The sequence below is a fragment of the Colobus angolensis genome, unplaced genomic scaffold (assembly GCF_000951035.1).
Source record: "Colobus angolensis palliatus isolate OR3802 unplaced genomic scaffold, Cang.pa_1.0 Scaffold204, whole genome shotgun sequence".
NCBI classification, from domain to species: Eukaryota; Metazoa; Chordata; class Mammalia; order Primates; family Cercopithecidae; genus Colobus; species Colobus angolensis.
The window spans coordinates 3,242,581-3,262,269 of NW_012115200.1; the positions used below are offsets into that span (position 1 = coordinate 3,242,581).

General features: G+C 49.1%; 1 protein-coding gene across 1 annotated transcript in view; it reads right to left on the reverse strand.

Moving 5' to 3' along the window:
• Positions 1-5,775: 5,775 nt before the first annotated feature.
• BNIP3 (BCL2/adenovirus E1B 19kDa interacting protein 3) overlaps positions 5,776-19,689 on the reverse strand; it is a 35,756-nt gene continuing 21,842 nt past the window's right edge. The window contains exons 2-6 of the mRNA XM_011941988.1: positions 11,841-12,028; positions 11,123-11,207; positions 8,936-9,042; positions 8,710-8,859; positions 5,776-6,653 (exon numbers count right to left, since the gene is read on the reverse strand). Coding sequence (XP_011797378.1) covers positions 6,608-6,653; positions 8,710-8,859; positions 8,936-9,042; positions 11,123-11,207; positions 11,841-12,028 — 576 coding nt within the window. The 3' untranslated portion in view covers positions 5,776-6,607. The remainder of the gene's footprint in view (positions 6,654-8,709; positions 8,860-8,935; positions 9,043-11,122; positions 11,208-11,840; positions 12,029-19,689) is intronic.

Below are 19,689 nucleotides of genomic sequence, written 5' to 3' on the forward strand. Positions count from 1 at the left end.
TGTTAGCCAGGATGGTCTTGATCTCCTGACCTCGTGATCCGCCCGTCTTGCCCTCCCAAAGTGCTGGGATTACAGGCTTGAGCCACCGCGCCCGGCCTAGTGTATTTTTTAATATAACAGAAACTGGTGTCTTAAAATACAAGACTAGCTGCCCAGTGACAGACACCAAATCGATCCTGGTTTGCAGTGGCCGGTATCCCTGACAGTGGAATGGTGAGGTTAGAACTGAAACTGCATTTCATGAAATCACACCATCACGCAGGAGAAAAAAGGTTTGGGGTGAGGAGCAATACCGTCTAAGAAAGCTCACCAGCTGCATGCAGTCACCTTCACTCACTCACCAGATGTAGATTGCAAAGAAGCAAAACCTGTGATTTCTTTAATAATCACAGTCTCCATCTGGTTAGTGGTTAAAGTCACATTCTGTTTTCATTTGCCTGTTGGTTGCTGGGAAATGCTTCTGATCGTAATAGTTTTCGATTCTGCAGCTCCCATTGTCTTAGGCTCTGTAGCTCTGCATTTCCTTCTTATCCTTGAGACGTGTCTTGGACATTGCTAACAGGCTGTGTTCCTGGACCTGCAACTCAGCTGGAGACTGGGTCCCTCGCGGATTTGCAGGGACTGTCCATCGCTGGTGTATAGATGCAAAACACTGGCACCACCCAGTCAGAACTGGCAGGGGCTGCCTGCACTGCACCAACCCCGCAGATGGCCAGGCCCAGACCACACAACTGCCCACCAGGCTCCACCCCACAACCTCAGCCCAGCCAAGGCCGAGAGGTGGCTGCACTTCTGCCGATCAGAGGTCCAGATAGAGCTGCGTCTGCCTGGAGTGGTCGACTGCATGACATCGAGTTTCATAATCAGTGGTACTTACTTTCCATTTGTTAATATTATACCTTTGAAGATGACTGTGTGACCTTAGACAATTCACTTGCTTGCCTTGGAGTTGTTAGAAAATTATTTTTGGGGCCGGGCACCGTGGCTCACGCCTGTAATCCCAGCACTTCAGGAGGCCAAGGCGGGGGGGGATCACGAGGTCAGGAGTTTGAGACCAGTCTGGCCATCATAGTGAAACCCCATTTCTACTAAAAATACAAAAAATTTAGCCAGGCGTGGTGGTGGACGCTTGTAATCCCAGCTACTTGGGAGGCTGAGGCAGGAGAATCACCTGAACCCGGGAGGCAGAGGTTGCAGTGAGCCAAGGTCACGCCACTGTACTCCAGCCTGGGCAACAGAGTGAGACTCCATCTCAAAACAAGGTTGGGACATCTTTTTAAGTGTGTCTGTTCCAGGACGATGGGAAACATTAATTTATGATTCCAAGAACTTTCAGGGGAAATTTGTTGTCCAAACCTAAATATGTGAACACAGCGTAACCCTGGCTCTTACTAGAGGTGTTTTTTCTTAAAGAAGCTGTGAACCGGTCATACGTACACCGTTCACAAGTCCCCAGAGGAGGGTGACAAAGTCTTGCCCTTGTGGATCATTTTGAATACTTGTTTCTTGGGGGTACTTCAGCTTTTGTACAAACACAAATAAGTTTCACTCCTGTTTCCCGTTTCTACACATGGGGTAGTATCCTGTGCATGCCGGGGGGCACCTGGCTGTCCTCACTGCACGCGCCTGGGCAGGCTGTCCTCACCCATTTGCGAAGCCTTCTCACTGGCTGCTGCACGGTGGCGTCGCCTCACGTGTAGGACGCGGCTTCTGACGCCACAGGGCTGTGCTCTGAGGCTCTGTCTTTCTAACAAGCCCTCAGGCAGCGCTGACACCCCTCATCCAGGACCACACTTTTTTTTATCTTTTTTTAAGTAAAAAGGTATCTTCTATTTATTTTCCTCCTTAGTGTTGTAGTTTGAAATAACTTTGGACGGGTTTTGGAAATCCTGCAGCCTTCGCCCAGCCGCCTAACAGTGGTGTCTCCTGCAGACTCGCACCGTGCAGGGCTGGCAGCCTCACCTGCACCTGTCTTGGCACCTGCCTGGGCACCTGCCTGGCTGTCTCACAAGTGTCCATTTTTCCTGTCCAGGGCCCTTCCAATGGGCCCACATTGTATTTTCTTGTCTCCCTGTCTTCCAGTCTCTCCTGCAGTCTTTAGGACCCGAGCACTTGGGAAGTGTGGACAGGCATTTTGTAGACTCCCCCTCAATTTTAGTTTGCCTGATATTTTCTCGTGATTAAACTGCAATTATGCATTCTGGCAAGAACACGGAAGAGATCTGGTCTCCTCTGCATCAAATCAGGATGCAGGTGGTGTCTGCCAGGTCTCTCCACTGTGGAGTCACTATTTTCCTTGGTGTAATGAGTATCTTGCGGGGACACAATGAGAATATCCTCTCAAGAACCCAGTAACTTTAGTTTCCGTCGACGAATCAGCAGTTATTGGTATTTGCCTCATGGTGACTTTCTATTATTATTATTTTTTTTTTTTTTTGAGACAAGTAACCATCACCACCACCGGGACCCAGGGCTGGCCGTGCCCAGGGCTGCTGGAGGATCATTGCTTCCAGGCCCTTTTGTTGAGTGGCACTTGGAACACCCCGCCACACACAGCTCCAGCTCAAACCCCGACTCACTGCTAAACCGAACCCAGCAAGCCCACGGCTTCATGCTAGCCTTCTTTGTGACTGTCCGGCTAGTGGGAAATCAGGCTGTCATCATGTGTAACATCACACAATGTTAGTACGCCTGTGGTTTCGGGATTGCCAACCCACGGAAAGCAAATTCACTAGCAAGAGTATACTATGTTCTTTTTTTAAATATGTCACTTTAACCTTGCAGTATCCATCCCGAATGGTGTTCTCTGGCCATCATTTAGCTCAGCAGCCTACCCCCTTCAGTGTGGCTTTATTATTTAAAACAGTGAGGTTCCCTTATTGTAGGTATTCCATTTTGGATTCCCCCCACAATAGTTTATCGAATTTGGCAGCACGTGAAACATTCGTGTGGTTCTAAGTCTGTTTCACAAAAAGCTGCACCCCTCCCACCCTCTTCCCACTTTCCATCTCCACCTGTTTCCACCCCGTGGTAACCAATCTCATTTATTTCTACCTTACCCCAGTTTTTTTGCACAAATGAGCAGGTATGCGTATATATTTTGCTTCGCTTTTTCACATAAAGTATACTACATATTTCAATAATCCTGTATTTGGTCCACCCATTTGCAGTTTGGATGGGGCTCAGCAGGTTCCGTTCATCTGTGCTCCAGACAGTCGGCGAGGGCATCGCTCCTGGCACTGGAGTATCCACAGAGGGGGCCACATGGCTGGCAGGGATGCTAGCTGCTGGATCCTATCTGACCAGGCCTCTCTACTGAGCAGCGTGGCTTCCTCCCAGCACGGCCAAGAGCATGCATCCCCAAAGAGACAGGAAGGGGCAGCTGCCAGTTTTTTAAGGCTGGGTGGGCCCAGGAAGTGGTGCTGCACCACTGGCATCACTGCCTCCTTGTCCTGTTGGCAGAGTCCAGAGCTGAAGGGGCACAGACCCACATCACTCATTAAGGGCTGTTGTCAAAAAAAAACTAGGGGACTTTTTTTTTTTTTTTTTTGAGACAGAGTCTTGCTCTGTCACCCAGGCTGGCGTTCATTGGCGCGATTTCGGCTCACTGCAACCTCCACCTCCCGGGTTCAAGCAATTCTCCTGCCTCAGCCTCCCAAGCAGCTGGGACTACAGGTGCACACTGCCACACCTGGCTAATTTTCTTGTATTTTAGTAGATGGGGTTTCACCGTGTTGGCCAGGCTGCTCTCGAACTCCTGAGCCCAGGCAGTCCACCGGCCTCAGCCACCCAAAGTGTTGGGATTGCAGGCGTGAGCCATGGTGCCTGGCCGGGGGCTGTCTTAAAACTGCTACAGGTTTCCTGTTTCAAAGAGCTGCTACCAAATGTTCTTTCCTTTCTGCTAGGGACACATCTATTTCTGCACCTTGCTTTACTTCACATTCCCTGGAAACCCCTCATCCCGAGCTCTTCCCCGTCGTGCCTGAGTGGCAAAGCGCCGGCCCTGCAGGGCAGCAGTGTCGCTTCCTCGCCTCTATGCATGGGCACCTCAATTGTTTCAAGTATTTTAAGACAATCATGTTATAATAAATACTGCCTATTTAGTTATATCCTCGTGCATGTGCACGTGGAAGTTTCTAGGTCTGTCTCCAGAGTGAATTCCTGGAAGCAGGTCATGCGTCCAAAGCATAGATGCAGGGCTGGAGTTTTTTGAGTCGTTGCCGACTCCTCTCTTGCAGCCATGCGCATTTCCTTGTAAGCAACGTGTAGGCCTCGCGTTCCACACCCTAAGCAGATGTGTATGGGCAAATGTCTGCATCGGAGTAAATATTAGATAAATAGTAGCCAAGTGTTCAATGTTTTTCTATCAAAATCATTTAGGTAATGTTAATTTTGTAAACTTGTTAATGAAATGAGTGGTGTGGGCAGTTATTTGTATTAACCACTGTAGAAAAGAAGGGCTGTTTACAAAAGCTATTCAGAAAGGCTCACTTACTGCTATCACCCTACCTCAAAGATAAAAACATTGATACACACATCAGACTTCGTTTTTAATGAAGTATCTAATGTTACAATCTAATGGAAAACACCTCTAGAAAACTTGATTCTTGTCCCATCTGTCTAAAGCACTCCAGTCCCAGAGTTCTGCTTTTTTGAAACAGGGTCTTCCTTGCTCTTGCCAGGCCGCATGCACTCTCCTGGCTCACTGCAGCCTTGAACTCCTGGGCTCAAGGGATCCTCCTGCCTCAGTCTCCCGAGTAGCTGGGGCTACAGGTGTGTGCCACCACACAAGGCTAATTTTTGTCTTTTTTGTAGAGACAGGGTCTTGCTAGGCTCCCCCCCAGGCTGGTCTCGAACTTCTGGACTCACGTGATCCTCCTACCTGGGCCTTCCAAAGTGTTGGGATTACAGGTGTGGAGCCATCACACTGGCCCAGTCCCAGAGCTCAGTACCTCCAACTGTTGTTTTTTTTTTTTTCTTTTTTGAGATGGAGTCTCATTCTCCTTCCCAGGCTGGAGTGCAGTGGCGTGATTTCTGCTCACCACAACCTCTGCCTCCCAGGTTCGAGCAGTTCTCCTGCCTTAGCCTCTCAAGCAGCTGGGATTACAGGCACGTGCCACTGCGCCCGGCTAATTTTTTGTATTTTTATTAGAGATGGGGTTTCATCATGTTGGCCAGGCCGGTCTTGAACTTCTGACCTCAGGTGATCCGCCCACCTCGGCCTCCCAAAGTGCTGGGATTACAGGCGTGAGCCACTGTGCCCGGCCGTACAGCTGGTTTCACTGAGAGTTCAGCCATTATCATCTGTGAGGGGGACACGTGGCTGGCTTTGTTGTGTGCTAACTTGGATGGTGAGCAAGAGTTCACTAAGCAGGGGTTCACTAAGCTCTGAAACTCCACATTTGTGATGGAAGACAAACAGCAAACATATTTGCTCTAAAACAAAAACGGAATTCCTTGACCAGTGTGCTTCAAAATGATCTCAGATTATTCTGAGGTTAAATTATATAAAGGAATTCTGATGTCATGCCATCCACTTCCTCCAGATGTAAGACTTAGAGATGACTGTTTCCAAGGTAGTATCAACAGAGATCTTTACAAATGACAACGTTAGATTTCACACCCGAATTACGCATGGAAAGGTGAAACACCAAGGCGGCAGGCAGCCTTTAAAAAGCTTGCTGTAGGAAAGATAATGACAAAATAGGGACCAGTCCTGGTTTCATCAAGAAGCTATTATGACGTCTGATTTGAAAACATATGTAAATACAGTAATCTGAAGGATTTAGCAAAGATTTATTTTTTCCCATTTCCAGTCTTTTAAAGTAGACACAGATTTGCTTAGAATAAAGCTGATTTTAAAAGCACACACAAGTTGGGCACAAAGGAGAGGATTAAATTCACCAATGCAGAGTGATAGAGGAAAAGACACTGAGCAGGTGCCTTCAGCAGAAAACTGATCATCCAAGGTGATTACCTAATGATCGGAGACTTAATTCCTTATACTGCAAAAGCAAGAAGAGTTTAGTGTATGAACTGTACAGCTGTTTGTAGCTCTACCTTGGTTTCTGTTGATTATGAACAATTAGTATAGTTATGTATAATCTTTAGTAGACAACCTGCATCCATTTTAAATTAAATAATACTTTCTACAATAGTGTGATATATAAGGCCACAATATTTTGGACAAACCCCTTAAAGTAGCGATTTTATTATCAATGTTATTCATTCTTTTGAAATATAAAGTACTTCAACTGAACTAAGGTTGCAGATAATTTTTAAAATACAACATACATCATGACTAGGATATTAAAATTATTTATATTCAGATATTTATATCTAATATCCAATGAAAATTCACTACCAAATTTTTACAATAGACATTAATCAGTCTGACATGCTTATTAATTGATCTCATAGGTATAATTATAGATCAACATGATTTTAGTGTCTGTCGTTTTGTTTTACTAAATTAGGAACGCAGCATTTACAGAACAAATAAACACAAGTGACGCGGCCACCCCAGGATCTAACAGCTCTTCAGTGAGCTGCGTTGCAAGCTCAGAAGTAATCCCACTAACGAACCAAGTCAGACTCCAGTTCTTCATCAAAAGGTGCTGGTGGAGGTTGTCAGACGCCTTCCAATATAGATCCTTAACAGAAAAAGTAATCAGCAGTTAATGTATCTTGTGATTCCCAGGAGATTGTGTTACAGCTGAAACAGGGTAGCTCACTGTGGTTAGAGCTTATGCAAGGGGACTGGTGATTTTATACCCATGATAAAAATTTTGTAATGAATCTATCTGTAATCCTTTACTGAGTGTTTTATCAATATGTATTTTGTATTAATTAGAAAACATCAGATTGTATTCTTGCATAGAAAGATCACCAAACTGAAGCACCGTTTCCAGACAGAAAGCTGCTTTGTTCCAACTCAGTGCTGGGGGATGTCACCTACCAGGGCAAGATGGTGTTGCCAGTTCATCACCACCAGCCTCACCAAGGCCAACTGCTTAAAAATGAAGACCCTGCCCTCACGTGGTTTAAGTTTGGTAGTGGGAGAGATCTCCCAAACTAAAGACGCAGGAGTGTCAGAAAAGGCTTCTCGGCAATAGAGAGGCTCGCTCCAGCTGACCAGCGGGCATCACTCCAGGAGGGAGGAGGATGGGTCTCCAGGAAGGGGCAGAATCGGAAGCCTGGCTGGCCTGGCCTGTGGGCAGTGGTGGGCTGGGCACTGTGAGCACAGACCTTGCTGCAGCAGCTTTCGGGGCAGATTTTATAGTGCAGTTCTGGAAAGCTGCTGAGGGCTGTGGGTCGCCAGTGGCAGTATCAGGCTCTGAAAACCTGGGCAGGACGGAGGATAGTAGTTGGGAAGTAGTGGCTGCAGAAATCCATCCTGAAAGGAAGGGCTAAACCTCGTATTTAAAATGAGGATCCTGAGGCCTTGCCCCCAGAGTCTGCTTGACAGTTCTGGAAAAGGCTCCAGAGGGCAAACTGCCTCGTGATGCTGATGCAGTCTGTGGGTCTGCCTCCAAAAAGCACTGGCAGAAGTAAAGGTGATGGGGGTGGACGTGAGAATGTGTACAAGAGCTAGGAGAAGGCCGTACACATGGGAGGGCGAGGTGGAGACACGGGCAGCACTCAGGCCCCGGCCCAGGAAACTCAGTGGCTTTTATCCCGTTTCCTTCAACCCCAGATGTGAGCCCTCTGGCCCACGGAACCCACCTGCCCCCAGTGGCATTCCAGTCTGTCCAATACACGGCAGCCACAGAACACTGTTTGCACACCAGGACTAGACCCCTCCTCCCCACTGAGAGAGGCTGGGACCAGCCCAAGGAGGAGCGGTTTTGGCTTCCCGCTGTGGCTCTTCATCACTGCTGCAGCTAAAGCTCTTGAGAATCCACAGTGGCACCTGCCTGGTCTCTGTTTTCTGCAGCATTAGTTAGTATAAGAAGCCAGAAAAGGTCAGGCATGGCGGTTCACGCCTGTAACCCCAGCACTGTGGAGGCCGAGGTGAGCGATCACTTGAGTTCGAGATCAGCTGGGCAACATGGCGAAACCCCGTCTCTACTAAAAATACAAAAATTAACCAGGCGTGGTGGTGGGCACCTGTAATCCCAGCTACTCAGGAGGCTGAGGCAGGAGAGTCGCTTGAACCTGGGAGGCAGAGGTTGCAGTGAACCGAGATCACGCCACTGCACTCCAGCCTGGGCAACAAGAGCGAAACTCAAGCCAGAAAAATCGGAGACCGCTTTGGTTTCTTTATTGCTGAGAGTTAAGTAGAACAACAGTCCGGTCCTGGAGGAAGTACAGCAAGGAACTGAGGCCCTGCATCTACAGCAGACGGCTGGGGGCGTTCCCACCATGCAGTGCCACGCAGCAATGAGACTGCTTTTAACTACACACAGGACAAAGAGGTCAGACATAAGAACCCCTGCTGTGGCTCCATTTATACCATTTATATACACTGAGCGACAGGCAGACTCGTCCATGCCAGACAGCACCGCAGGGCGCCTGTGCGCGGGCCTTTTGGGGCTGCAGGCCGGTGGTTTCTTGACCTGAACGGTGACTGTGTGGGTGTGTTTGCGAAAACGCGCCAAGCTGTAACTGATGATCTGGACTTCAGGAAATAGTTTACGAATAAATCACCGCGGCCCGGAACTGCCCCACGACATGCCATGACAGGAGTCACAGAGTCACATCACCTACCCCAATCCGATGGCCAGCAAGTGAGAGAGCAGCAGAGACGGAAGGAAAACTTTCAGGAACTCCGCAGAGAATATGCCCCCTTTCTTCATGACGCTCGTGTTCCTCATGCTGAGGGTGGCCGTGCGCTTCGGGTGTTTAAAGAGGAACTCCCTGAGGCGGGAAGAAACGTGTCAGCCGATGGGTCCTCTGTCAAGGGGAGCCCCCGTGACACTGAGAACACACTCACTTGGGAGGAATATTTTCCGGCCGACTTGACCAATCCCATATCCAGTCTGAGTTTTTCTTCAAGATGCTTTCAACTTCTTTCCTTCTCTCAATATCATCTTCCTCAGACTAAGAGAAAGTCGATGTTAAACGCAGATTAATGTACCACACATGACACCAGAAAGCACCCGCCTCCCACCCGAGCTTCACAACCGCAGGCTCCATTCAAGAGCCCAGAGGCACGTGTCACTGCCCCCGACTGTGGTCCAAGGGGAGTCCTGGGGCTGGGGGCCTTCCCCGGGCCGCACCGCACTGCACCGCACTCCCGGCTCCTGGCTCCCGGCTCGCTCGCCGCCTCCAGGGACAGATCACCTGGGGGAGTCCCACCCAGGGCATCAGTCCTTCTGGTTCACTGTGAGATGCGGGGGTACTGAGAGCGGCAAACACTGGCCTAGGGAAGTCACGTGACATGAGGGCAAAGATGGTGACTGCAGCACTGGTTATAACAAAAGAAAATGAAAACAGCCGAAAATGGCTCAAAACAGGGATATGACGAAGGAAACGGACACTGGACAGTGAGCAGGTTTACAAGATGCTACCGGGAAAAGCAGAAGGGAAAAGGCAGAATGTACACCTAACCACGGCTGCGGCCAAATCCTCAGAATTATATAACAGCACGAAACATTAAAGAGGATTTTAAATCCGAGAGTCTCAGTGTTGTTCTCTTTTTTGCATTTTCAGAATTCTGTACCTGAACATCTAATTCCTTTTAAAACTAAGGGGAAAATTTTGTTTTAAAACAGTGAAAACGGCAATACCCTGTCTCAAAAAAAAGAAATAAAATTGAAAATCAGAATATAGCTCCCCAAACCCACCAAACATCTGGGTATACCCAAGCTGGATATAGCCCCATGTGCCGAGAAGCAGGTCGCACGTCCTGGGGTGCACCCACACATCCACAGCCAGGGCTCCCAAAATCATGCTGCGCTCTGGAACCCTTGGAGTGGGGCCAGAGGGATGTCCCTGAGAAGGCCTGGGTAACGGACTCCTTGTTTCCTTGGTGAAGGAAGCCTTGAGGAAAGCTAGCACTGAAGGGCCAGCTACTAATCCTGCCTGGAAGGCCATGCTTCCTCACAGCGCTTCCAAAATACAGAACACGGTTCGTCGTTAAAGTTCTCACCATCAACAAAACACCCAAGAAAACATTTATCGCGCATCTCATCTGCAACAAGGTAAGGCAGGCACTACCAGATATAACTGAGCAAGACAGTACTGATCCCTGCCTCGAACCCTATCTGCAGAGTGTGAAGGGAGAATGATAGTAAACCAAGGCAGTGACCCCAGGCACACTTTTTCCTCTAAGACTCTGCTTTCACAACAATGCTGAATGCTGGCATGTAAAGCCCACTAAGTATCTGTTAACGTTAGAAAACTCATCTCAGGCTGGACACGGACTCACACACCTGTAGTCCCAGGATTTTGGGAGGATCATTTGAGCCCTGGAGTTCAAGACCAGCCTGGGCAACACAGGGAGACCCCGCTTCTACAAAAAAACTTTTAAAAAAGATGATCTTACACTAAATTACCGGGTTGATCAGCCACTAATGCCGCACTGCTCAGGACTAATGCTCGGAAAGGCACAGGGTGTAACTTCCAGCAGGCAGTGACAATGTCTAACGAGGAAGATGCTCGGAAAGGCACAAGGGGGTGACTTCCAGCAGGCAGTGACAATGTCTAACGAGGAAGACACCTCAGAGTCACAGCCACACTGACCGAATGGCCTCGAATGGCCTCAAATGGCCCCGTGGGTAACGCCTGAGTCCCACACAGCATGCAAGTATTAAAACCCACTCACTGTCCAACCAACAATCACAAGGAAAGACCAGCTAGTAGCTGGCTCACTGCCACCCTTTCCAGTGGTCCCTCCCTCCTCTCTAGACTGCAGCCACCAGGGAGCCCTTCCTCCTTTCCGGTGTATCCCTGATGGCAGGCAGGGGCAGGAGGCCCCCGCTGCCTGTCCCACGCGGCGCCGCCCCCGCTCAGCTGAGTGTCCAGCCCATGTGCTTGTGGATTTTTTTTGTTTTTTTTTTAAAGACAGGAGACACCCTTACAGCCTGACTTTTCTCTGAGGTGCTCAATTACATTTTAAACCGTTTCCTGTACAAACAGATCACAAATACTTGTAACTCGCATTCTTCTTCCAGCTTACCTGTGAGCTGTTTTTCTCTCCAATGCTATGGGTATCTGTTTCAGAAGCTCTGTTAGTATCTTGTGGTGTCTGTGAGCGAGGTGGGCTTGGCAATGTGAATAGAATGAGAAAAACAGAACATCATGTGAACATTCTATCATTAGAAGCTCAAACCCCAAAGGCCTCCAACCGCCCTCCGTGATGAGGGGCTCCAGCCAGTATGCGTCTTCCCTTCCACCCAGCACCAGCCAGAGCCAAACCATTCCTTAGCCCTTTCGGCTGAGCCCGACAGGAGTTAGCGAGCCAGTCTTCCAGAGAAGAGGCGGGGGGGAGGCAGCTGGCGAGCGGCTGGCTTTGTCACCTGCCGCCTTCACGGTCTGTTGCACAGTTCTCAAGGGCACACGACCTTTGACCACTCAGCCACTCTACCCTGGAGTCGCTCACAAGTGCTGCTAACCAGGAACCACTCCTCCTGCGACCACAGCCCTGCTGAGGCACGTGAGTGCGTTTCTCAGAGCGGGGTTCCGGCTGTTCTGCTACCCACTGGCGACTTGAACATGGCTCCCCACAGACTGAGTCCCAGGACGCTGCATCCCCAAAGAGGGCAGCAGGAGCCACTCCCGAACGTGGCCTGAGGGGAACAGCAGCCCCCTCTCCTAGAGGTGGCACTTCCCGCTGTGACTGTCACCCACTGAAGACATCAGCACTGTAACACATACACTTGCTGACGTGCACCTACCTGTCACAGTGAGAACTCTTGGAGCTACTCCGCCCAGACTCATGCTGTGCGTCCAGCAGTATTTTTTCCATGTCACCATTATAAATAGAAACCGAGGCTGGAACGCTGCTCCCGTTCCCATTATTGCTAAAGTGCAATTCCACCCAGGAGCCTGGTGGGGACAAAAAAAGGGGCACAGATGGAATTTTCTACCCACTCTGGAATCTGGTCTTAATATCTAACCAGCCTGCCCTTCCATTTCCAAGAGGTAGCAATGGTGACACACCAGGAACCATCCCTTAACCCCACCTTGAAGACATCCCTCTGCCCACTGGCATGGCAGTGACTGTCTACGCACACACTCCCTGCGTACAGGAAGGAAGCCTCCTGGGGCTGAGACCACGTATCTGTCCATGTCTTGCAGTTCCTTTACACCAAGCAAATGTCCAGTAACTGCTGAGTCACCAGAATCCAATTAGAATGCTTTCTTGCAGTGAGCTTTTATAAGAAAAAGACTATTATTTGGAAAAAGGGGTCTTAAAAAAATAATGTCAACATAAGCTTAAGGGATTTACAGTTTTCTTTAAAAGGTTTGAACTCTATTTTCTGTTTCTTTTAGAGACGGAGTCTCACTTTGTCAGCCAGGCTGGAGTGCAGCGGCACAATGAAGGCTCACTATAATCTCAAACTCCCGGGTTCAAGCCATCTTCTAGCTGATGCCTCCGGAATAGCTGGAACTACAGGCATGTGCCACTACTCCTGGCTATTTTTTTTTAGGAGATGGGGTCTCACTATGTTGCCCAAGCAATCCTCTCACCTCGGCCTCCCAATGTGCTGGGATTGCAGGTGTGAGCCACCATGCCCAGCCTCTATTACTTGTATTGTGTGGCTTACTTTGCATGTATTTAATTTCTAACAATGTTGAACATGATTTTACAAGCTTGCTAGCCATCTGGATAGCATCTTTTTTGAACTGGTTCTTCAAATCTCTCATTCTTTTCTATTATCTATCTTATTTATGGGCATCCAGCAGTATTTTTTCCTTGTCACCATTATAAATAGAAACTGAGGCTGGAACGCTGCTCCCGTTCCCTTACTGCTAAAAGTGCAATTCTGGGATAATTCTATACTCTAAATATGCATTTTTCTGGGATAATTCTGTACTCTAGATATGCATTTTTCTGCATATTTAAATGCGTTGCAAGTAACTTTCACTTGGTAGCTGGTTCTTTTCATTTATCATGCCTTCTGATGTACAGAAGTTCTTGATTTTAATTCAGTCAAATGTAGCAATCCCTTCCTGAGCTGAGCTATTCTATTCTATTCTGTTATTTTCACATACCTCTACTGTTATGACATTCACATTTCGATCCAAAATCTACGTGGATTAATTTTTCCACTGATGTGATACGGATGCCCCATTTATTGCAGGCAGCTCCCACCTCACCTCTGCTCTGGGCTGCTTCCGTTGTCAGACATCAAGCGTGCACACAGGCACATGTCTATTTTTGGGCCCAGGATAATTTCTCTACTTTGTGTCATAGGTTTATTTATTTAAAGCAAATCTGGTAAAAGCTTCCTCTGGTCATGTATGGAGGATGGAGTGCAGCAGAGCAAAGTGCAGGTCACAAAAGATGGAGAAACTTACGGAGGAGAACAATGGAATTATCTCATTTTGCAGTCACTATAATTTGAGTAAGTAGAATAATCACCCTGAGCTGCTGACTGTCCTTAAACCAACACAGCACTACTAACACCATGCTATTGGGGGAACAGAGCAGCCTCTTCATCCGTCACGTTCACTGGAAGCAAAGGCAGGTGTTCAGCTTTCCACACACACTAGGCATCTCTCCTGAAAGAGGCCTGGCCCTGCCTCAATACGCCACTTGTTGCTGAGTATATTTCATATTAACCAGAAAAAAGCAAACCGAAGGCCCAGGAAGGAAATGTGGATTTGCAGCTTATACCATCAACAGCCTCCCAGTAAGTTGCTAACGAAATGATCACACAAATTTTCAAATTAACACATGATGTTCTCTTTGGCCTCTCACGTTGCCTCATGTCCTGGCCCACAAGAAGCACATCCCTAATACAAAGGCAGGCCAGGGTCTGTCCTGGAGCCTGGAGCTCACTGCAGGAGAAAGGCCCAGGCCAGTCTGCCCCACACTCTGGCAGAGGCTACACGGTGCCTTCCGAGATGTGTAGACCACACCATTCCCGAAACCGCTCATCTGACTAGACAGTATTGCCAAAAGTGTTGTTCAGATCTCTGACGATATGAAACACAAATGGAGCTTGAAGACGTCTCTTGTCCGATGCCACTCTTAACATCAAATGTGGGACCCCAAGTCACCACCGCTGGGGTGGCCAATGACGCAATTCCATTCTATCTACCCAGACGTAGTGCCAAGCCCACAAGACTGTTCCCACAGATGCAAGTGGAGAATGGGGTGTCCAGGTTACCCACGTTTTTGCCAGTCCCTCTACCTACTCGGGATCCCACACACCCCCCTCAGGTTCAATAATTTGCTACAACTCACAGAACTCAGAAAAACATTTTACTTTATCAGTTTACCAGAAACAATTACAGAGCAGCCAAATGGAAGTGACATACAGCCCAGATCCCCACCTACCCCACACGTCCCAACCCTAACCCCAACCAGACCCCCTACCCCACACGTCCCAACCCTAACCCTAACCAGACCCCCTACCCCACATCCCAACCCTAACCCTAACCAGACCCCCTACCCCACATCCCAACCCTAACCCTAACCAGACCCCCTACCCCACACGTCCCAACCCTAACCCCAACCATGCTACCCGCACCTCATGGCTCCCCCATCTCCATCTCCAGTCCCCTCCCCTCCTAGGAGGGGCTTCCCTGGGAATTTCTACCTCAAATAACTATCCTGGGGCCGCCCTGGAACCGCTGTATTAGCAGCGTATTCTGAAGGGGCTCCTTACAACTCACACCAAAAATGGTGAACCAAGGAGCACTTCTGGAGCACACTGCTGACAGGGTGACTATGAATAACACACACACTGGTGAGGCTGCTCTGCCTATGGAGTCGCCACCCTTTTATTCTTTTACTTGCTTAGTAAACATCCTTAAGACACTTATTGGCACAGTGGCACACGCCCGTAATCCCAGCACTTTGGGAGGCTGAGGCAGACGGGATCACCTGAGGTCAGAAGTTGGAGACCAGCCTGACCAACATGGTGAAACCCCGTTTCTACTAAAAATACAAAATTAGCTGGGCGTGTTGGGTGCCTGTAATCCCAGCTACTCGGGAGGCTGAGGCAGAAGAATCGCTTGAACCCAGGAGGTGGAGGTTGCAGTGAGGCGAGATCTGCCACTGCACTCCAGCCTGGGCGACAAGAGTGAAACTCTGTCTCCAGGGGGAAAAGAAAGACAGTTACTGCTCAGGAAATCCCAGGGGTTTAGGTGCTCTGCACCTGGAAGTAGGGTGAAGACCAAACACATATGTATCTGTCACACAAGGGGCAAGCTGAAGACGACAGGAAGAGGAAGATAAAGTGGAGACAAGTGTATCTCCGTCTCCGTCTCTCTGTCCCACTGTAACAGAATCCCACAGACTAAGTGATTTACCAACAGAAATTGATCTCCTTTCTGGAGGCTGGGAGGTCCGAGATCCAGGCACCAACATCTGGTGTCGGGTGAGGGCCTTCCTGCCCCATCCCTTCAATGAGGGCACAGAGGGACCCACCTCCCTCCATCCAGCCCCTCAGAGCACTAATCCCATTCCCTAGAGAGGAGCCCCCATGGCCAAGCCACCTCTTAAAGGTCCACCTTTTACTACCATATCACGGGCAACATGGGGAGGACATTGCAAACCAAAGCAGTGCTTTTTAAAAATCGCCCCAGAAAGAGTCCTAAACATCCAGGAAACAAAAAAAAACCCATTCCGGATTGTCCATGGCTAATGACTTTGGGCCCAAAAGCTGTATTCCCAGGAATGATTTACTAAGGGACAGGAGTTTTATTATTAACCTATAGCAACCGGGTAGGAAAGGCACTTCCTGGAGAACGGAGCATGCTGTGTATCTACTCACGTGTTACAGTTCTCCACGCAGATCATTCACCTTTCCAAAGGAAGATGGGGAGTGAGGTTGCTTAATGACCTTAGAAAACCTGCTCATAATCACAAGTAGTTTACTTCAAATAACTGTAGTATAATTAGGCCCCAGAAAGAAAGGTGCTGCTGTTGCTGCTGCAACAAAAGCCCTCCTTCCTAATCTCATTTCATGTCCCTCTCCTTAGGTTCCTCCCCCTCCTTACTTAGTTATAATTTACAGTGCTAACAAGACACACAGCCAGTAAGTCTTACCTCCCTTCTATAACAAGGCAGGTGAGATTTTGAAAAGCCTAGACTATATTTACATCACATTACAAAAAAGAAAACTGATAGGTCTACCTCAGAGACAGAATACAATCCAACAAGAGTTCTTAATGCATGTCTTACTCTCACTTTATGTTAAAAAAAAAAAGAAAAGAAAAGAAAAGAAAATCATCTGACAGACATTCAGCTTCTCTAGGTGCCCGAAGCATTCTCTCTCCAGTGACAGACTCCGGGGAATGCCTTCAATTCACTGCCCTCTGTATGTCCCCAGAGCAACTCCCTGGGTCCCATTCCTCAACATGGATTCACTGGCCACAGCCCTGAGCCCCACGTGGAGTAAACACAGGGCCAAGTTCTCAAGGCCACCCTATGCCCTAACCTGGGATGACAATCTCAACTCTGGCTATGAAGGGAGAATCACCTGTGGTGTTTTTTTCATTGTTCTCCAAAAACCCAGCCTCAGCCCACTCTGAAAGGGACTATTTGGGATGCTGGGGTGGAATCCAGAAAATACACTGAAAAAGCTCTGGGATAAATGTCAGCAGAGAGGGAGGCAGCCTCCCAGAAAAAAAAAAAAGCCTGAAGCAGAGGAGCTGTGAGCCCCAGAGGGAACGAGCACCCCCAAAACCACACAAAGGGCTTCTTCCCCAGGGGAGGTGGGCTCTAAGAAATTGCTGTTTTTACCTTTAAAGCTTCTCAGGTTAGTGGGGAGAGGAACAAAAGTGACTTGCCTGACAAAATATTTCAAGCATCAAGTCAGCCCGGTAGGTAATATCAGGTCCCTGGACCTTCCTCTTGCCAGGCTCTCCTCCAGGACCCTGGCCTATGGCACGCAGCCTCAGACATCTGCGCTCCAGGTATCCCACGGGTGCTTAATGCAGAGTCCTTGGCTTCTCCTTAAAGTTGCGAGCCTTATCTTTCACTCCACCTCTAGAACCTCATTGTGACCATCTATGAAATGCAGGTCTTAGACAAGAATCTAGATGTCTGCAACCCCTTCAGGTCCCAAAGCGCACAATGCTATGATTCCGCTCCAAAATACGGGGGGACATCTTTTCTCCTATTACAACTTTACCCATGGTGAGCTGCCTCTGACAAGAGAACCATCTGCCAGTTGCAGACACAGCAGTGGGTGAAGAGGTGAGGGCTTGGATCATTCAATACAGAAGCTCCAGAGTAAATGGGCAAGCACTTTACTGAACTGATGCCCTCCTGGTGAAGACAGTGGGTCCTTCAAGGAAGTGACGCCCCGCAACCGTGACACGGTCTCATCGCAGAAGCCTACCTCTCCTGCATGTTAGCAGTGACATGCCTAGGAGAAAAAGGCCAAGTTCACGGCTGCAGTGAGCTATATAATGATTGTGCTACTGCACTCCAGCTTGGGCCACAAAGTAAGACTGGGCTCGTAAAAAATAAAGAGGAAAAAAAGGACAAATACGAGCATCCTGCGGGTCCACAACAATAGCCAGAATGATCAAGAGATAGAAAGGAACAGAATCAGCCCATTTTGCCGTCAACTCCTCAGGAAAAGCAGCTGGCCTCAGAGGGTACACGCAGAGAGAGTGCTTGCTGCTTCCATCGTGGGTCTGGCTGCAAGGCTCCCACAGTTCTCTGTTCCAAGGTAAACAAGGGGCAGTGAAATCAGAGGGGCAGAGGTGAGCGCTGCCTGAGCGAGCCACCGCTCCGCGCCGGATTTGCAGGCGGCTGGAGCCCGCAGGACAAGCCAACCCCGCCCACGCCGAGTCCACGGTGGCCCCGTCCTGACGCGCGGACACTCAGGGCGGCCCAAGGAATCGCCTACATGGGATCCACCCCGCGGGTAACTATCCTCTTATAGAATAAACAAAACAGAAAAACAAAAATCTCGCAACTCCGGCGCTGGCCGTCTTGCACTGCCAATGACTCAGCAGGCTGTGTAAGTTACATACTGGAGAGAGGACCGAGCCCCCCCCGGAGTCCCCTCCACCTCCCAGCGCCCAGATCCCAGCCAGGCAGTGAAACGCACAATGTCAGGAGTAACACAACCGGAAAATGGGTGATTTTATGGCAAAGAGTTTATAAAAACATCCCTTGGATTTTATAACAAAAGACAGGAAAACACCCCTTAATATATTCCAAAATAGTAATAGTCAATATTTAAATTTCAAGAGGAAAAATCCGAATTACAGGATTTTTAAAAATACGGTTATAGGCCAGGCGCGGTGGCTCAGACCTATTAATTCCAGCACTTTGGGAGGCCGAGGCGGGAGGATCGCTTGAGCCCAGTTCAGACCAGCCTGGGCAACAGAGTGAGACCCCGTCTCTTAAAAAAAAAAAGTTAAAAAATATGGTTATAGTGTTCATATGTATATATATATGTATTTAATATATTAAATAAATATACATATATATTTAATATATTACAGTAACTAAGTCCTGCCTAGTAAAATCCTTTTTTTGTAATAAAATTAGCAACTCACTAAATTTATGTGAATACATGGTTTTAAAAACTCTCAATGAAGATTAAAAGTTCACTGTCAGAGGTTTCAGCAGCCCGTTCCCAAGCTTATTTACATGCTAATTTTGCTTAGCAAACTCTGGCTTCAGAGAACACAAAGGTCAGCTGCCACCAGGTCCCTCCTCCCAGGCTTGGGCCCTAGGGACCCTGGGAAGGCGGCTTCAGTGCCCGCTTCCCTGAGCAAATGCTCGTCTGGACTCTGACGCGGACCCACCGGGTGGGCAGGGTCTCCACGCCACCTGGCTGTGCGTGGGGCAAGTCCTGCACCCCGGGCCAGCGTTTCCCGCTGCGTGAACGGATGGTCTTGCGAATCTAACCAAGGGCACAGGGCGAGCCTCTACTCGGGCATTAAGCAGGCTGTAACGACTGAGTGCTGCCCTGGCAGCGTCCTTGTGCTTGTGTTTTCTTAGCCCGTCAGGAATTTAAAGCTTTGTTTTGGAACGACCCTCTAGTAGAATTGGAACATGCCCATATTTTAAAAACACTGTAACCCCCTCCCATCTCCGCCTTCACCCTTCAGGAAATCCTAAGTCACCACGGATATAAACATTAATAACAAAATTAAAGCACGTAACAGTCCACTTGCCACGCCTTGGTGTTTGGTCGTTAAAACCAATACTGGTCTGAACTACAGACCGCGGAGGGCAACGTGGACTTTGAGGCTGCTCGGACCAACTGCGAGACGCAGATTCACCTCCAGGTGGAATTCTAGCTTGCGCGGAACTGGAGAATCGGGGCTTTCCCGTGCGGTCCGACCCAGGTCCGAGCCAACCCCCGCCCCGGCGGCGAGGCCGCGAACCCCGGGCAGTACGCGGGGTCCCCACGCCCCGGGCTCCGCACACCCGCAGAAGGGGCGAGCACGGGAGGGGATGGTGGCGCAGCCTCGCCCGGCCCGCAATGTCCCCCAGGCCTCCTCGGCAACCTCCCCTTGGCGCCCCCTTGGCCTCCCCCTGGCCTTCCTCCAGGCTTCCCCCCCGCGCCCCCTCGGCTCCCGCGCCGCCTCCCCGGCCTC